General features: G+C 34.8%; 1 protein-coding gene across 5 annotated transcripts in view; it reads right to left on the minus strand.

Annotated features, from left to right (window-relative positions):
* Positions 1–17,020, minus strand: part of ARAP2 (ArfGAP with RhoGAP domain, ankyrin repeat and PH domain 2) — a 136,651-nt gene that overhangs the window by 50,766 nt on the left and 68,865 nt on the right. For all 5 annotated transcript variants that reach the window (XM_041125443.1, XM_041125438.1, XM_030024793.2 and 2 more), the window contains 5 exons: positions 13,628–13,772; positions 11,151–11,253; positions 10,298–10,496; positions 8,168–8,231; positions 460–623 (listed from right to left, as the gene is read on the minus strand). In XM_041125443.1, the coding sequence (XP_040981377.1) occupies positions 460–623; positions 8,168–8,231; positions 10,298–10,496; positions 11,151–11,253; positions 13,628–13,772 (675 nt within the window). The remainder of the gene's footprint in view (positions 1–459; positions 624–8,167; positions 8,232–10,297; positions 10,497–11,150; positions 11,254–13,627; positions 13,773–17,020) is intronic.

Consider the following 17,020-nt stretch of genomic DNA (forward strand, 5'->3'; position numbering starts at 1 on the left):
CTTAAACGAGCAGTAATTGACTATATGTCCTTAGGTTATTATGCTGAAAAAACAGCAGCCTTAAGACCAAACTCGGCTCCACAGTTAATATCAGTTTCCCAGAAGATGTGCTGACCAGTCCGGGCCATAGCCTTTCCTAGTTCACATAGCTTATTTTCAGGGCTGAAGTGTTCTGCACCGAGGCACTGGACCCCAAGGCTGAGCTACATCAGGCAAACAAGTCAATTTCTAAAATAGGAAGGTGTCTATAAAGGGCATCTACCAAGTTGTATTTCCCCAAACTGCGCATTCTCAGATGTGTGGCAGTGTACTTCACCATCACATCAAAGAGCGGTGAGGCTAACGAGGGGTATGGGTTTACTTTAGATAATATATAAACTCATTCAATAAGATCTGATGGTGTGGGGCCTTAGGTATTATACAAATGATCTTAGTTTGAATAAAATCCACTGTACTTACCATACTGTGTAACAAATGCTATACAGCTGTTCACTATTATAGGAACATCATTTTTGCTGAGCTGCTGATCTTGTAATGCATTACCATCTGTACCTGCTGCTTTTTCAATTGCAGTATACCAGACCATGAAATCCAGCTTCGTATGGCCATGGATGTACAGAGTTCTGAAAAGTATAAAAATATTTTGAATGCAGGAAAGGAATAGAAAACTGATGTTATTGTACTACAGCAACACAGCAGATGTCCATGAAAAATAAGAAATACTTAGAATAAAACATCAGGGCACCTTCCACCCCATAAAGCTGTGGTGGTGGCCTATTGTTACGGCATCTTGGTTTTTTCCAACTACATTTGTACTAGCAGTGTCACAATAAATGAAAGAAGATCCACAAACATTGTCACAGGCCTTTGAAAGGACCTGACCAACATTTTAATTACTATTCTTCAATCCTGCTCCCACACTATGCATTCATAAGGCCAAGTCACAGTTAAGCAGGAAACAGAGATTTAGAGATAACTTCCAATACTGGAAAAAGGTTTCCTTCTTTTCTATTCCCCACCCACCCACATTTCTGTAGATGAGCTGAGACACTGAACTTCCCTCCTTCACAGCTATCAAAATGATCACCCTCAAAAAATCACAGAGCTAAGGAACATGTATGAAAAAACTATGAGTTGAGGTAGAATAAGTTAATGCAACACTTCAATTATCTGTTTATCTCAAAGCATGGCCCTGTTCTGATTTTATTAAAATATGCTACAATAATCTCCTCTGTTTACCCCTGACAAGCTAGCTTCTAAGAGACAATTCCAAAATTGAAAAGTTTAAGGGTATATGCCCACCCATGTGTATGTATGTAATAAACTGTTTCAAGTGTTAAAATAGCAAGCAAACTTTTCTACAGACATACTCTTTGTCTCCCACTAAAGAAATTTAAGAGATTCATTTTCTTTAATGACAATTTATTTGCTAATTAGGAAAAGTTAAAATGTTCTACTGAACTTCTATGAAAATACTTCCATCAAAATCTAAACAAACATTCATGTTGATTATTTTATTTAGGAAAAAAACCAAAGCATTTTATATAATGATGGAATATTTCATTTCAAATTTCTTTAATTAGCATCTTTCAATTTTGCTTTTAGAAAATTTCCATTCTAGCATTCCTATCTCGACAGGAAGTGAGGATGCAATCAATGTACACACACAGATCCAGGATCTGCAGTATTCTCAGGATCCACCATACAGACTTAGCTGTTCAGCAGCAGAGTAGAAGACATTAAAACTTTTCATCTTACTGAAGCCTCTTTTTAAAAAGTCTCTACTTCATGACTTCGAAAATCGTATTAACCACCACACATGCCTGGCTAGTAGAAACACTCAGCCTCTCTCTTCCATTAAGAAAAACCAACAATTTGCATACAGCTCTCACATTTTTTTTCAGCAAAATAAGTGTGCCTAATTCAATACTTTAAAACATTTTCTGAAGATCTGTCAGAACAGATATCCAGCCCATGGGTGGCTCTCAACCAATGGCTTCCAAACAACACATCACGCTGACATGCACTGGTATTGCTGTAGCCATATATAAGAGGAAATGAAAAAGTCTGAACCAAATGGAAAAGAGTCTGACAGTGTATGTTACGCTATTCCTTCAGTACTATTATTCACAGATCAGCAGAGGTTAGGACTATGATTTATAAAACATTCATGGTGCTTCCCAACACAAGAGATGCACACATGTATGCATAGTACTGTGGTTTTATTTTCCCTGCAGAACAGCAGTATTCGCATTAAGGTATTATGCAAAAGGATAAATGGTAGTCCCAACAGGTTATTTTTTGTTATCTAAAGAATTATGATATGTACAGGAAGCAGCATACTGTAAAGTGAAAATATTATTACTTCTAAACAAGAAAAGGGCAACTCTGCTGTATATCAGTGAATCGGTACTAGAGAAGGACAGAGGAAATATAGTAGTGTATTGAACTTCAAAGGTAATTTAAACTTATCTGTATTTTTTCACAGATATATGAAAGTCTAAATCATGTGCCTGTCAATCAACTGTTGTGATATATGAATTACCTAAACTATGTTAAAAAGACCAGGTTGTATTCTATGGATCTTCCCCTCAATGAATCACATGAGGGGGAAAAAAAAAAAAAAAAAAAAAAAAAAAAAGCATCGGAACTACCAAGAAATGATGCACTCGTTTTCTAAAATTTCAAAAACTGTAGAGTTAAATTAAAATTACAGAAGAAGAGGTTACTTAATAATTAACAAAGAAAATGGGGTATCTGTTTAAATAGCAGTCCTAGAGCACCAACACAGTCACGAAAAAGAAGTTGCTGGTAAAAAGTATAAATGTGAAAAATCTTGCTATTGTAGAACTTGCATTTTTCATGGAAGGCAACTAATTATTTTCCAAAAAATTATTAAATATGCCTAGTCAAAAGTCTCCAGAGCAGTCACCTAAGAAAGCTAGACAAGTCAGAGAAACAATTTCAGCATATACTACAACACCATAAAAGAGAAGGGAGAAAAGGAAAGGAAACCACTACCAAACACAATTCAGAATTCAGTCCATTTACTGTGGAAGTGGCTTAGAAAGCTCATCTCAAACCACAGTATTTTTGGCAGAGAGCGAGCACACCTAGGATACATTTAAATCACTAAAACATACAACAATGTACAAATAAGAAGTTTAAGCATTCCTTTGAATTTTAACACTTTCAGCCAAACTTAAAGGTTTTTTTCCTACTTGGAAACCATTTGTTGATCACCATGAACCTGGAAGGTGGCATTAAGCAGAACTGTCCTCAAAGCACAGCAGAAGTGCTACAGAATTTCATGAGGTAAGACAGCTCTGCAGATCTAGCTTCTGCTTTTCATGCCAATGTCATCATCTCTTCCACACAGTTTTCAAGAGACAGTAGTAACAAGTAATAACAAATACATGTATTTCTCACTGAACAAATTACCAAAATATAAAGTTCTATTAAATGCAAGGCTTAAGACTAAGCATATAAACACAGGCAAAGTGTACTGATGTCCCACGTACCACAAAACTGAGCAACTTAATGTCAAGAATATTTCTAAGCTTATAGAAGTACTCATGTTTGAAAGAATTTTTACTGTAATGTTTACAAAGATTTAGCTATCATACAGACTGACTACTTTGCAGACTCTGAACTGAAATGCATTCCTACAATATAAATTCGGCGCCTTCTACAGTATGTTTATACATGTGCTACTTCTTCCAGTTCAAAAAAATTGATAAATAGCACACACTTCATAACAAATAGCAATAGTGACTATATGGTGAATACTGGCACAGTTTTTGCTCTGCTAAGTGTGAAGCACATACAGTCCACACCCAAAAAATTAATAAATTAAGTACTCAAACAAACAAGAAGGCCCGCCAGTGTAGATTTCTGCCTTAGTGAATTGAGGCAACTGAATTGGCACAAATTACTGTAGCAGTCCAAGATCACTTAGTCTCAACATGAAGGAAGTTACTGTTAAGCTTTTCAACTCTATCATGGACTACCATCACATCCTTCTGCACCAATAGTCAGACAAACAGCATACGTGAGCACACTTCATCCACAATGGTGCAAACGCTTACCTTTACCCCATCTTGCAAAGTCCACTAGCTTTAGCTATGTCTGTATGCTTTGTTGCACAAATCTGCATTGGGAAAGCAGTGATACTAAGTGATTCTGGGTAAGGTTTGTGGGGAGGAAGGGTGAGAAACAGACATCAGCACAACTCAGTGCCCTCCAGCGACTTTCAAGTGATTCTAATAATCTATGTGTCTGAAAACAGAGGTACTAAGAAGCTATGCATTGCTATGAAATTGTGTTGGAATAATCAAACTGCAAATAAACCATGGAAATTCCACTAATAATTACAGATATATAACAAAGGTCAGCAATACTTCTTCAAAGGATATTAAGGGTCTTACATCCAGCACTTCATACTGGAAGCACAAGTCCTTTCACTCATCTGAGTCTTAGATTATTTCTGGATTCTAGAATTTTGTGCTCATAACTGCATTTTACAAGAACTCTTACTACTATCATCAAAGGGTTAAGAAGAAAGCATTGTGATTAATGAACCATCAGCATAAAGAAATTGTGCCAGTATGAAGGGAAGGTTTACTATCTATAATAAGAAAGAGCCAACTACAAAAGAAGTGTAACAGAGGGGAAAAAAAAAAAAGCACCATCTGGAATACATTAATGGTCTGAAAACATTCACTGACACCTAAGAGAGCGCTTAAATGATTACAGAAAAAAAGAAACATTTGAAACTGAATTGTCTGCACAACTCTTTTTCCTTAAAGTATGGCATTAGAGATTTTACATTACATTATATATAGAAGATGTATTTTAAAATTACTGTATACGGCTGTTTTCAGAAACCTTTCCTCTCTTCAATGTACAGATTTCTCTGTTGACCTCTTCTGAGCTACATAGGAGTAGCTTCTTCACCTATCTACTATGCAACTTCTATCTGGATGGCAACAAGAGATCGAGTATCACCAGTCACTTCATTAATTTTACAAATAGCAGAAATAAAGGGGAAAAAAACCACAAACTGAATATGGAGCAAACCAGAGGACATCTCTGTGTGACAGAGGGAACTGTCAGACACAGAAATTTGGAAAATGATTTGCCACTTCTAGCAAGAAGTCAAGAAGCATCTTAACTATGAAAGCGGAACATAAGAGAAGGTGAATGACCACCCGATTATGGCATAAAGAAAGTGTTGTGAAAGTCAGGATTTCCAGCTGGGTTGGAGATAGTTGGGGCAATATGTTCCAACAGAGATCAGAGTGCAATAAAATTTCAATAGGTGCTATAAAAGGAAGTGTGTTCCTCTCTAATTTACTTTAGCAAAGATACCCAAAGACAAACACAAAACATCTTTGAGATCTGAAAAAAATAATCTAGAATTATAAAAAGTCTAGGATTATTGTGAAAATTTAGGAAGTACACTGAGCTTCAAAAACAGCAACAATCTTCAAAAGAGAAACAGTCTTGTTGCTTTGAAAATGTTTTAGCCTGGTTCAGCCTCTCATAATATGCTATTACTTTGCAATGTATAATATGATTACCACTTCGTATTTCTGAGCTGGTAGTCTTCATTCGCTGAACATGTCAGATAGAGAATAAACGAACAGCAAGGTGCTAAGTAAAAACAGGGTAGAGGAAGAGGGGGGGAAAAGGGGGGGGACTGGATTGTATTCATACCTAAAACACTTCAGAAAAATCTCACATGCCTTTTGGTAGTATTCTCTCTGAATTCTTGTATTTTATACAGGCTGGAAAGTGTTATGCACCTTGCATCCCAAAAATCAATGAAACTCTTCCTCTCAGTAGTTATGGATCAGATGAATGTTAAATTTATGTACCCCAAGAATTTAACATACACATAAATTCACTAAGTATTTTTTAAAAGTCCAGAATTCATAGATTTGTTACATTATAATTATTTCAGCAGAGTTGAAGTTTTTATAGTTCTGAAACTGTTTACTTACATATGCAATCACTCTTAAGTGAGAATTCCATTTGTAAAAACTTAAGAAATTTTCACCTAGAGTAGCCATATGAAAAAGTGTCAAAGAAAAAGGTATATGATACATGTAATGTATGATTTTCCCTAATTAATCAACCCAATGACTGAGACTTGAAAAAAACCCTGTATTTGTAAGTAAAGGGAAGCTAGTTTGAAGTCAGTAACAAAAACAACAGAAGAACAGTATGAGTTTCAGTAGGAAAATACTCAAGGTATTTTCATTGTTTCTTCTAATGAAATTTAGCAAGATGCTGTAAGACATCAACCACGTTTATTTCTTTATGCAGAAAAGGGGGGCATTGTTTGTTTTGGTTTTTTCCCAACTTAATTCTGGAAAAATCTTCCTTGTTTTGTTTCATTCTTGCAATACTGTTTTTTTCAGATTTTATCATTTAACCTGTGTTTAAGTGACTAACAAATTAACATGAAAGCTGCCAATAGATCAGTATATAGGGTCCCTTCCAAGTGATCAATCTGTGCCAAAGTTGGCATTAGACAAGCACTGCTATAAAATAACACACAAAATAGGAAAACCTAGAAAGTATGGTATCTCATTTAGTTACTGCTGATGACTTCTCAAGGGTATTAATTAATTTATCTAGGGTTTGGAGGGGCAGAAGGAGGATTGCTGGTTTTGTTTCCATTTACAATAATTGAGTCTAAAGATAAAGGTGATTTTATACTTAATCATTTTCCCCATTCACACATTAAACTTCTTATCACTGCAAGATGCAGTATCATGCAACTGGCTGAACACCTGGATACTTCTGGAGTAATAGCCTAAGCAAGAATCACTATGCCAAAGCTTATACACCCATATGGCTTTTAATGGTTAAGATAATGTGAACACTATGCATTTAAATTCTTTATGACAGACTTCAGTGAAGAAAAATTAAATATATTCATGGCCACCATAAATCAGCCAGTGCCCCTGTTGAAATTATTTTCAAATAATTCAGAATTTCCATTAAACTATTAAAGCAGTTCAGGGAAAACTTACCCTCACTTGACAGAAATATTATAATGAAAGAAATAATAAAAGCTGACTTGGAGCTAGAAGTTTTGCTCAACACTGGTATCTATGAAATTAGCTGCACAGTTTGATTCATCTACTGGACTGCACCTTGAATAGGATACCTCTGGTTCCCTGTTGGTCTATGCAGCTTACTTAATGCTGAATCATTCAATATTCTTCTTTAAAAAAAAACCAACAGGATAAAGTGTTTGTTTCTGATTTGCATCACTTTACTGAATTCCAGAACAGTTATCTTAGGAAGAGTTAAAATTCAGAACACACAAGTTACAATGAGTTTCTCCAAGTTTCTCCAACTCTGAATAGATGTCAAAGGTATCTGTGGGGTTTTTTTGTTTCCCCAACAGAGAAAAACAATCGTCCTTTATTAACCTATTACTGGTTGTTCAGAAGACTGTGTAAACACTGCACCACTTCATACACAGACGTTTGCCCAATAATCTATCCCCGAAATAAAAAAAAACCCAAACTATTACAAAATAAGAATTATTTTCATCTTTAAATTTGTACCCCTATATGAGGCAGAAATATCCTACCTCACTTCAGGTTTCAACCTCCCATATCACTATATTTGACAGAGTCATCTCATCAGAATATTACCTACTTGGAAGCAGATATGTTTGCTTCACAAGTATGTTTTTTTCTAGCTAGTATGTTGTTAACTGAGATCAGACATTACAATAAGACTAACCAGGGGACTCATATGTACCTTCTCAATCCTGACCTACACAGAATTCTGGGACATAAGAGTGATAAAAAAATTGAGGAGTGGTAAATGCTCCAAAGAGGTACTCTTTCTTTACAGGGTAAAAGAAGTTAGGTCCTTTTGAAGAAACCATTATTGGCAGACTAATCTGACTGGGAATAATTTTCTCAGTGGGAAAACTGCTTTTAATTAAGCAGTACTTGTTAGCATTTCCTGACACAGACATAAAATGTAATTAATACACAAAGACTTTCCCTCCTTTAAAAAGTCTGCAAATTTACTCTCTCTAGTATCCACAAGTGAAAAAGCTCCATGACTGATCAGCAAGAATTCTAAGACATCAATATAAAAGCAGATCAAAGCTTTATTCAGATGGGAACCTTACCTTCCTTTTTCAACGAGCAGCAGGACATCTATTTTCTCTCCATTTTGCATCACAGTACTGATTGCTGAAAACAAAACACATACACATTCATATGATCTACACAGACACATATGTATAGACAAACACATGCATACACATATAGATATGTTTTTTCAAAATGTTCTTCAGTGACTAAAGGAACATGGAATTCTTAAACATTACAAATAAAGAATGCTGCTGACAATAGAAACAGTACTCCACAAAACACCAGAATACACTCACATTTACAAGAAAAAATAATACAGAAAATTATAAAGAAAGGTTAAACACGTACTTTAAGTGTGAAAACATGCTACAGTGCTTTATTATATTAAAATTAAACTTGTAAATACAAGTTTTAGAAGACAAAGATTCAGAAGTAAGATGGATTTTTTAATCCATTAATCTATTTGTACCCTAATGGCTGCAGATATTTACAATAACATAACGTTATGTTATACTGTGAAGATCACTGCCACCCTTCGTTATGTTGCATTATGCTATTCCTGCTAAAAAAAGCACCCTGCAAAACACCTACATTTTACATAATACAGAAAATACATCTGGAGAGTTCCCAGTAACAGTGCTTATAAAACTATATTGTGCACTATACTACGAACAGTAAATTAAATGTAACCTGTTTACTGATTTAAAATTCTGAAAAGTTAATTCTTTCAAAGTTTAGGTCTTATATATAGTCCACATCTTATCTCAACTAATTCCCAGAGACAGTAAAGCCCTGAATATCAATGAAGCTCAATAAACCTATTCTGATGCATATTATATGATTTTTTTTGTATCACACATAATCCTGGCCTCATTTGCATTTACTGAGTCAAATATCAAGAAGGTAAATGACCATACTTCCACTCATAATTGATTACTCAGCAAGTTTCAGTTATACAATTCAGTCTTAATAGTGGAACAGATTTATTTAGGGGAAACCAGAAATCAAAGAAAAGATAGGAACATGGATATATAATATTTCCAAGAAATACAGCTCTGTTATACAACTAATATTTAAAAATCAAAACCCAAGCAAAAACTATTTTCAACCAAAAGCTACAAGTGTGTTTCATTTCTATACTTGAGATACACACAGTTTTTGGATGCTTATATGATTAGGGTAGGAGCAATTACAGTTGCATTATAAAAATTAATATCAGAACAGTTCTCTTACTGCCTAACCTTTTAATTTTGAATCAAGATCAAAAAGTATTTACAACTTAAAAGATAGCTAGAGGCATAAAAATATTCCTGATTAAAAAGCACCTTCATAGTGTTATTCACAGCAAATGTAAGGTGGCAGTAAATAAACAGTAGAAAGCCCAATGGCATTTAGGCAAGTTCCTGCAAAACAGTCTGCAATCTGACAGCATTTACAAAAAGGATCATCAATAAAGACATAAACTATCTTCTCTATGTTACTTTAACATAAAATCTAATATTATTTTTACTTTCCTACAGAAGATAGTGCCTTGTTCAATATAAAACCAAGTAGGGCAGATATGCTTAAAGAGGATTCAGAGCATAATTACAGACAATGATATAAAATTGGTCATAGAAGACCATTTGTATAAATATTCTTATCTTTCCACGTCATGATATTGAGCAAAGAATATTTTTAGTATCAGAAAAAAAGAAAAGTCTATTAGTCTGTGAAATAGTTTTCCAAGAGAATTATAATTTTTCTAGTACATTTCAGTATTTTAAAAGTAGGTCTGTCAATCACCTCAAGAATACGTTCTGCAGTGAGTATTTCTGCCCTGTCAAAAATATGAGACAATAATCCCAAAAGGTTATATATTATTATTCAATTCTATACTCTTGTAAGAAAGACAGTGCTGCTACTGGAACAAAAATTGTCTTCATTCATTATGAAGCTGTGAAAAATCTCTCTACCGTGTGCCACTAAGTAGGGAAAAAAATCCAAGACAGAACTTTACCAACTCCATATATAGATGAGAATTGGAAGAGCATCTGGCTCATGCAAAGTAATGGTTATTAAGCTCCCTAATGTTTATGACTTTAAAATGTAACAGAAATGTCCTTAACAGTCAATTAATTACATAGAGTATTTCCTCAATTCTAGATGTTAAGCAAAATTCTTACTTAGTTCTTGCAACCTCCTTAGATATATGGAGTCTTCTTCAGCATTCTCCATTTCAAGACAAAAATAAAGGCTCGACTTCTCTATAGCAAACCAGCCTTTTCTCCACTGATCCAGGTTATGGCAATCTTTGTAGTACAGCTGGCCAATCAGGTCACAGTCTCTCTCTAATAAGCATTCAGCCACAGGAGGAACAAAATGCTACCAAAGAAAATGGGGTGAGTCAGATGATGAAAAAAAACCCTCTTCCCCTAAAAAACAAACAAATCAAGATATTGCAAATCTATAAGATTCAAGGATGAAAGCCACAGTTAAAAAAAAAAAAAAAAAAAACTTTCAGATTTATCATTCATAAACCCATATATACACTAAATTTAAATTATAAAATCAAGTATAACATTTTTTCCATTCATACTCTACAATTCAACCATTTTTGCTTTTTAAACTACAATTGATTTAATTAGTAATGGGACTATTAGCATTTGGTACTGTATAAAATACAGTACTGCTTTATGAATTCTGTTTCAGCAAATAAAGGAATAGAATTGCAACCATAAACAACTTGGCTGAAATAAATTCATATAGTGTATGTCTTTATACTAGAGCACCTTTAATATATTCTTAAGGTCGGCATTAAAATGTTGCTTCAATTCCTTTTCCATTTTATTTTATTATCTTGTTTCAAACATTAAATCACAGAAGTTATTTCTTCCTGCTGCCCAAGAAACCTTTACACACACGGTAGATCAGTATTCATCAAGAATGGCTTCTCAGAGGATTTTAAGCTAACAATGACACTTTATTCTTTGTGCAAAGGCTCCTGGCCTAACTGGAAAAGATAATTATCAGTATTACCTTAGCTATTGCCCAAGTCCATTTTCTTTGTGAATATGCAGTTTCAGCTCCAAATAGAAAAACACGTTCTGACATTAAGTAGATTTCAAAGGTAAAGATGTCCCTAAAGCAAGCAAGAGGAAAAAGGCAGCTGTATTTAGTCTTCATAACAGTAGACACACACGAGTTCCATTTCTCTCTCTCTTTTTTCATTATTTCATACCTATGGAATGGAATCCATCTGCATTTCTCCTCCAATCTTAAAAGTACAACCCAGCTAATAACAGAGTGTTTTATAACACAACACGATCAAAGTGCTTTTCAGGTCAATAATACGTGTTTAGAGGCTACTGTATAATAGTTTTTTCAGTAATTCTGAAATTAATGAAAATGTTTACATATAGTCATTAAAATTCACGGGAATTTTTTGCTTTTGCAAGTTCATGTGATTTCAGCAAGTATATTTTTATGATGCATTCAAAACATTTTGTTAAGGTTTAATATAAGCAGACCAACTTATTGAATGGGAAGTTGTAAGCTACCACAGAATCATAGAAATGTTGGTTCAAAGGGACTTTTAGATGTCACTTGGTCTAATCTGCTCAAAGCGGGACTATCACTAACCATAGAACAGCAATAAAAAGCCTTGAAAACCTTCAAGGATGGAGACTACTATTTCTCTCAGCAACCTCTTCCTGTTCCCCACCACCTTCTAATGAAGAGGCTTTTCCTATCATCCAGCCTGAACCTCCTAGGGTGAAATGCGTGGTCACTGCCACTTGTTGTAATGCCTGCCACCACCAAGAAGAGTTTGGTTCTGTCGTATTTATGACTATGCTTTGAATTTGCTGTAGCTCAAGAAGTTCTTAAAGGTTTTGGGGGGATGTTTCTTGGGTTTTTTCTTTTTAAAAAGTATATCTTTTTAAAAAGTATATCATTATTTAAACAGATAGATCCTGTTTTCCCATTTTTAACTGACAAATAATAAGGATAGTAAAAGAAGAAAAAGCGAACCAGCTGAAATTGGGGTGGAATTCGAGAAATAAATGTCTTGTTGGACTTAGGGTCAATCTTTAACTTATAAATTATGGTTCACCAATTTATAGTATGATTTCGTTTGTGACCTCTCCCTGGAATCCAAACAGATGGAGTATGCTTTTTCCTTTCAGTGCTGAAGACTGAGATTTGTCTACATCTGGAGAACTGAATATGAGTCAGTTCTCTCATTTTCAATAACCACTTTGAAAATTATATGTAAATACTTAATTCTGACTAATAGAGTAGACATTTTACGGACTGCTTATTTCACTACACGAAATATCAAATTTAGGGAAGTTTCTCATAAAACTACCCAATTACAGGTAAAGTACAGCAGGAGGTTAGTCATTCCCTGAAAGTGAAATATTCAGCCAACATGTTTTTAATTTAGGTATTAGCCTGAAGTGGAACCATTTGGAGCTGTAGCAAGCAATAGGTTAGATTCAATGACAGAAGAAGAAAGTGGTATTTTTCTTTTTTCTGGATAACACAAAGCTATGCTACTGCAGAGCAGTGAAGGCCATCTCCACTGTATTTTACAGCATATTGAGGCATCGCCATGTTTCAGGGTATCTCCCTTCTGAACGCCCTTTATCTCTATAGTAGCTAAAGTCCTTTCTTCCCATTATCTTTTCCAGAAGCTTACTGAATAGACTCTGTTTTCTTTGCAGACATATTTACTTTGTAATTACAAGCATTACAGTATTATACTGTAGAAAGATCTTGTTATTTTACATACAAACACACGTAAAGAAATTTGAAAGGAAGTGTTATGGAGTTTGTTAGACAGATCCAAAGTATAAACAAAAATGTTGCCCTAAAGAAATCAAGTATCACTGGGATGCAACTCAGATTTAGGTGAATCTCCACGTGATGTTTTTAGTGCACAAATGGGATGTGAGAGAGTTATGAAAGAAAAACAAGACCACAAAAAAGTTATCTTCAAACTAACACAATGTTCAACAGTTACAGTCGTCCTCAGCTGCAGAACAAAGAATGGGTTTCAAAGACCAATAGATCTGTGACCAAAATCAAAAGCATTGTGGCAAACTCTAATCTGCTGCATTATGATCAGTAAGAAACAAAGCAAGCGTTTTGGCTTGAGGCAGAGGTCAATCCCAGAAAGAAAAATGAGTATTAAGTGTTCAATTTATCATCATGTAACCTTTTAAGCACTGAGAATATGCATTACAGTTCTAATAAGAAACAGATGTATCTAATTTATGCTGCCCTTTTAAATTACCCTAACGTTTTCATTATATCACTGTGAAAAAAAAAATAATTAAAAAATCCCCAAATACCATTTTGCACTTATTTCTTGAAGTCAACATAAAACAACTCAGCTTTTTTTCTAAATTGCATGTTCAAAATTCAGGAACAAATGAACAATTCTGAAAACCCAGAATAAAATCTTTGAAATACCTGAGTTTGTTTATTGAAATATTAATACAGGAACCTACCCTCTATTTAAAAAGGAGCCTGACTTGTGCAGTACAAGACAGATAACTTCATTGACATCAATCATACCATTAGGAGTGGTAGTTTTATCATTTTCATAGTAGCTCAGAAAGCCACTTTCCAAAGTGCACCATCTTTTGTTGCAATCTGTGATTAAAGAAGTAAGAGAACAGTCAGTTGACATAATAATAAAAATTACCTCTTCCTATAGAAGTTGCCTCACAGGATGCATAGCTCTGTTGTAACAGTAATACAATTATGATGCAACCTCAGTCTCATTGACTTCAGTGGGCCAGGAATTCAACGTCCGTCCTGATACTACTTAACCTACACAAACTCTAGCACATGGTAATTTAAGAATAGAACACTTATTTTTACTGCACGAGTATATTAAATGGCTTCGTAAGTTAACTTTACCATTGCATAGGGCTCTTACTTCACTTGCTCTGGAACTTGATGGAGGAAAAGCTAGTGCACAATACCATCTTACCATGTTTAGCAGAAGAGAGTTAAAGAAGCAAAAAGAAATCATGCTACAAAGTTAGAAACACTAAAAGCACAAGAACAATATATTCTGACAAGAGTTGATAGCAAAATGAGTGAGTGAAGCATGGTATGCAGTAGCAAAAAAGGGCTACTCTTTCTTTCATGCTACTGCAGCTAGAGGCCAAAACCAAGTCAATCTGTCTTCCATTGTTTGGTAATGCTTGGGTGTCCACTCACTGTCACAAGATCAAGGAAAACAATTTAAGCCTTTCAAATAGTCTAGAAAAAATAATATTAGACATGCCAGAACTTGTATCCATTGCACACTACTAGAAAACACAAGGAAAACACTATCAGAAGTTGTGTTATTTAACATGATTAATTTTTTTTTTAAAAAATATGCTACCAGGATGACAAACTGAAGAACAGAAAAACTAACAGAACAACCCTTTCTAGGTACATCAGTGGTTGAGCTCAATTCTCTCCTACTGCAGGCCCAAGTGTCAGATAGTAATGAAATTGTACAGAATTTATTCCTGTATACTGGGGGAGATAAATGGATGCATCGTAGACAGGTGGTAGCTATAGCCATTTCAGGATGGCATGTTCACATTATAATGAATTGGAGATCTCTCTTGTTGCTATTCACATATATAGCTGGCAAGGGTAAATTCATTTAGCAACACTGTCGTTTACGGAATGCTAGCATTTGTAGGGTGCTTTCAACATGTAACAATTTACAGTTGCTGAGCATGGTTAAATTACCTAGTTAAGAATTCTACCTTCAAATAACTTTGAATTAGATATATTGGAGTATCCAGTAATTGCCATCTGCAGTTTTAAAAAAAAAAAAAAAAAACAAAAACAAAAAAAAAACCCCAAAACACAAAACAAAAAAAAAAAAACCCAAACAAAAAACCACCACCCACCCCCCCCCCCCCCCCCCAAACCAACCAAGGTGGAGTGGAAAAAATCTGCAGAGCAACTTAAAAGTATTATTTGGCATATTTAATTAAGACCAAATGTCTACTCCCTCTTATGTACCTAAAATATGAATACAGCACATGACATAGCATATTAATGACTATCTGCTACTCAAAATATTCATGCATTCATTCTAGTTTACATCTAGTTCTTAGAATATAATTTGAGGTGCATCTATTCCCACCACTGCAGAGAAGCAGGTCCTAAGAGAAAATACTCTGTTTATTTCTACAGTCTTAAAATTCCTATACAGCTGCAAAGATTCTGGTAAAGTATTTGTGAGAATTTGGTAAAATAGCTCTGGAAAAAAAACATTTTAAAAATCAAACAAAAAAACCAAACTGCGGTTGTAGTTAGCCAATACTTAGTATGTTATCTGATATTTCATCCAATTAGTTTTTCTGTTGTTTGCTATATGATTTATACACGTTTTATAAATATCTCAGTACTATTTCATTAGTATTTATTTGCATCATGCTATTTGCTATCTAGTTCTATCTATATTCTGTCTAAATACACATTTTAAATATTAAAACAAACAAAAGATAAAGCATTTGAAAATGTATAGTTTTACAGAGGTTTTGATTGTTTACGTTTTTTTGTCCCCCAGCTTTCCCCCCTCCCATCCCGCAAAGCCTATTCTACAAAATAGCTCACTGCTTCAATATTCATTAAACTGTTACAACACCCAAGGACGATTTTGGAACCTCAAGGCTTTTAACAGGGATCCGTAAAACCTTTTACACGAAAAACAGAAGCAAAAAAAAAAAATCAACCTGAGCCACTAAACCTCTAACCTTTACTTTTGGATCCACTACATCAAAATAGCACCAATGTTTGAGCTCTCTTCCTGCTGATCATCAACAGCTATTAATTAACATCAACTTTCCTCAAAAGTTACGCACGCCTGCTGAAACCACTGATGCTGCTATAATGAGAAGTACACACGAAGCTGGCTTACTCTCTCTCCTGCATTATCGGAAACATAATGAAAAACTAGACCATATTGCCAGGTGTTCCACCTGGTTGTTATAAAACCTGGGTTCAATTCACAGCACTGAATGATTTCTTGAGTATCCTTTTACCATTAGGGCTCAGCCCACAAAGGGATAACAGTTTTCTGTGACAACAAACACAGCGCTTAATTTTCAGCCTTTGGCACTAAAGGCAAGGCTGACAACTGCCTCAGAGATTCGTAGCACTGAGGAAGAACTTAACGGTAGTTTAATGGTTAGACAGCTTAACAGGATTCTGGCTTGCAGCCCTTTCCACAAACAGCATTAAAAAAAAAAAAAAAATCAGTAGATCAAAAGCCCAATGTGCTTTGGGACCGGGCCCAAAATTTAGACAAGTGCTATAATCCCCAGTGAGAGAATGGTGGCTCCCTCTCTGGCCCAGTTAGTTCGCAGCAAGTCAGAACTGCTTCAACAGGAAAGCTTATTTATTTTCTCTAGAACTAAACAGCTAGGTCATTTTGGGGGGTAATGTGACCTTCTTATTTGGATCTTTACAGGCAGAGGAGGGAACTGAAACTGTATCTCCCACACATTAGTACTCTACCCATCAAGTTATTTTCTAAAGACAGTAAGAAGGAAAAAAAAAATATTGCCACCTAATCCCAACAATCTGCGATATGCATATCCCATATTATTTCATGTTAATGAGATTTTATAAAGGTAGAAACAGTTCTTGATGTAGGGCAAAAAATTAATACAGAAAGGAAAAAAAAATCATATGTTTTATATTTTAAATAGCAAAAAAAATCTTTTGTCATAATACTTCTTACACATGGCTGAGATATATTAGAGCCCTCAAGCAAGAGCAGCTTCTAATTCAAAATTGCAGAGGGTTTTTGTTGTTGTTGAAAGGATGTTATTATTACACCTTCCTCCCTTGTCCCATTTGTCATTTGTCTTCTTGAACTG

Source organism: Aquila chrysaetos, chromosome 1 (genome assembly GCF_900496995.4).
Source record: "Aquila chrysaetos chrysaetos chromosome 1, bAquChr1.4, whole genome shotgun sequence".
In the NCBI taxonomy this organism is placed as follows: domain Eukaryota; kingdom Metazoa; phylum Chordata; class Aves; order Accipitriformes; family Accipitridae; genus Aquila; species Aquila chrysaetos.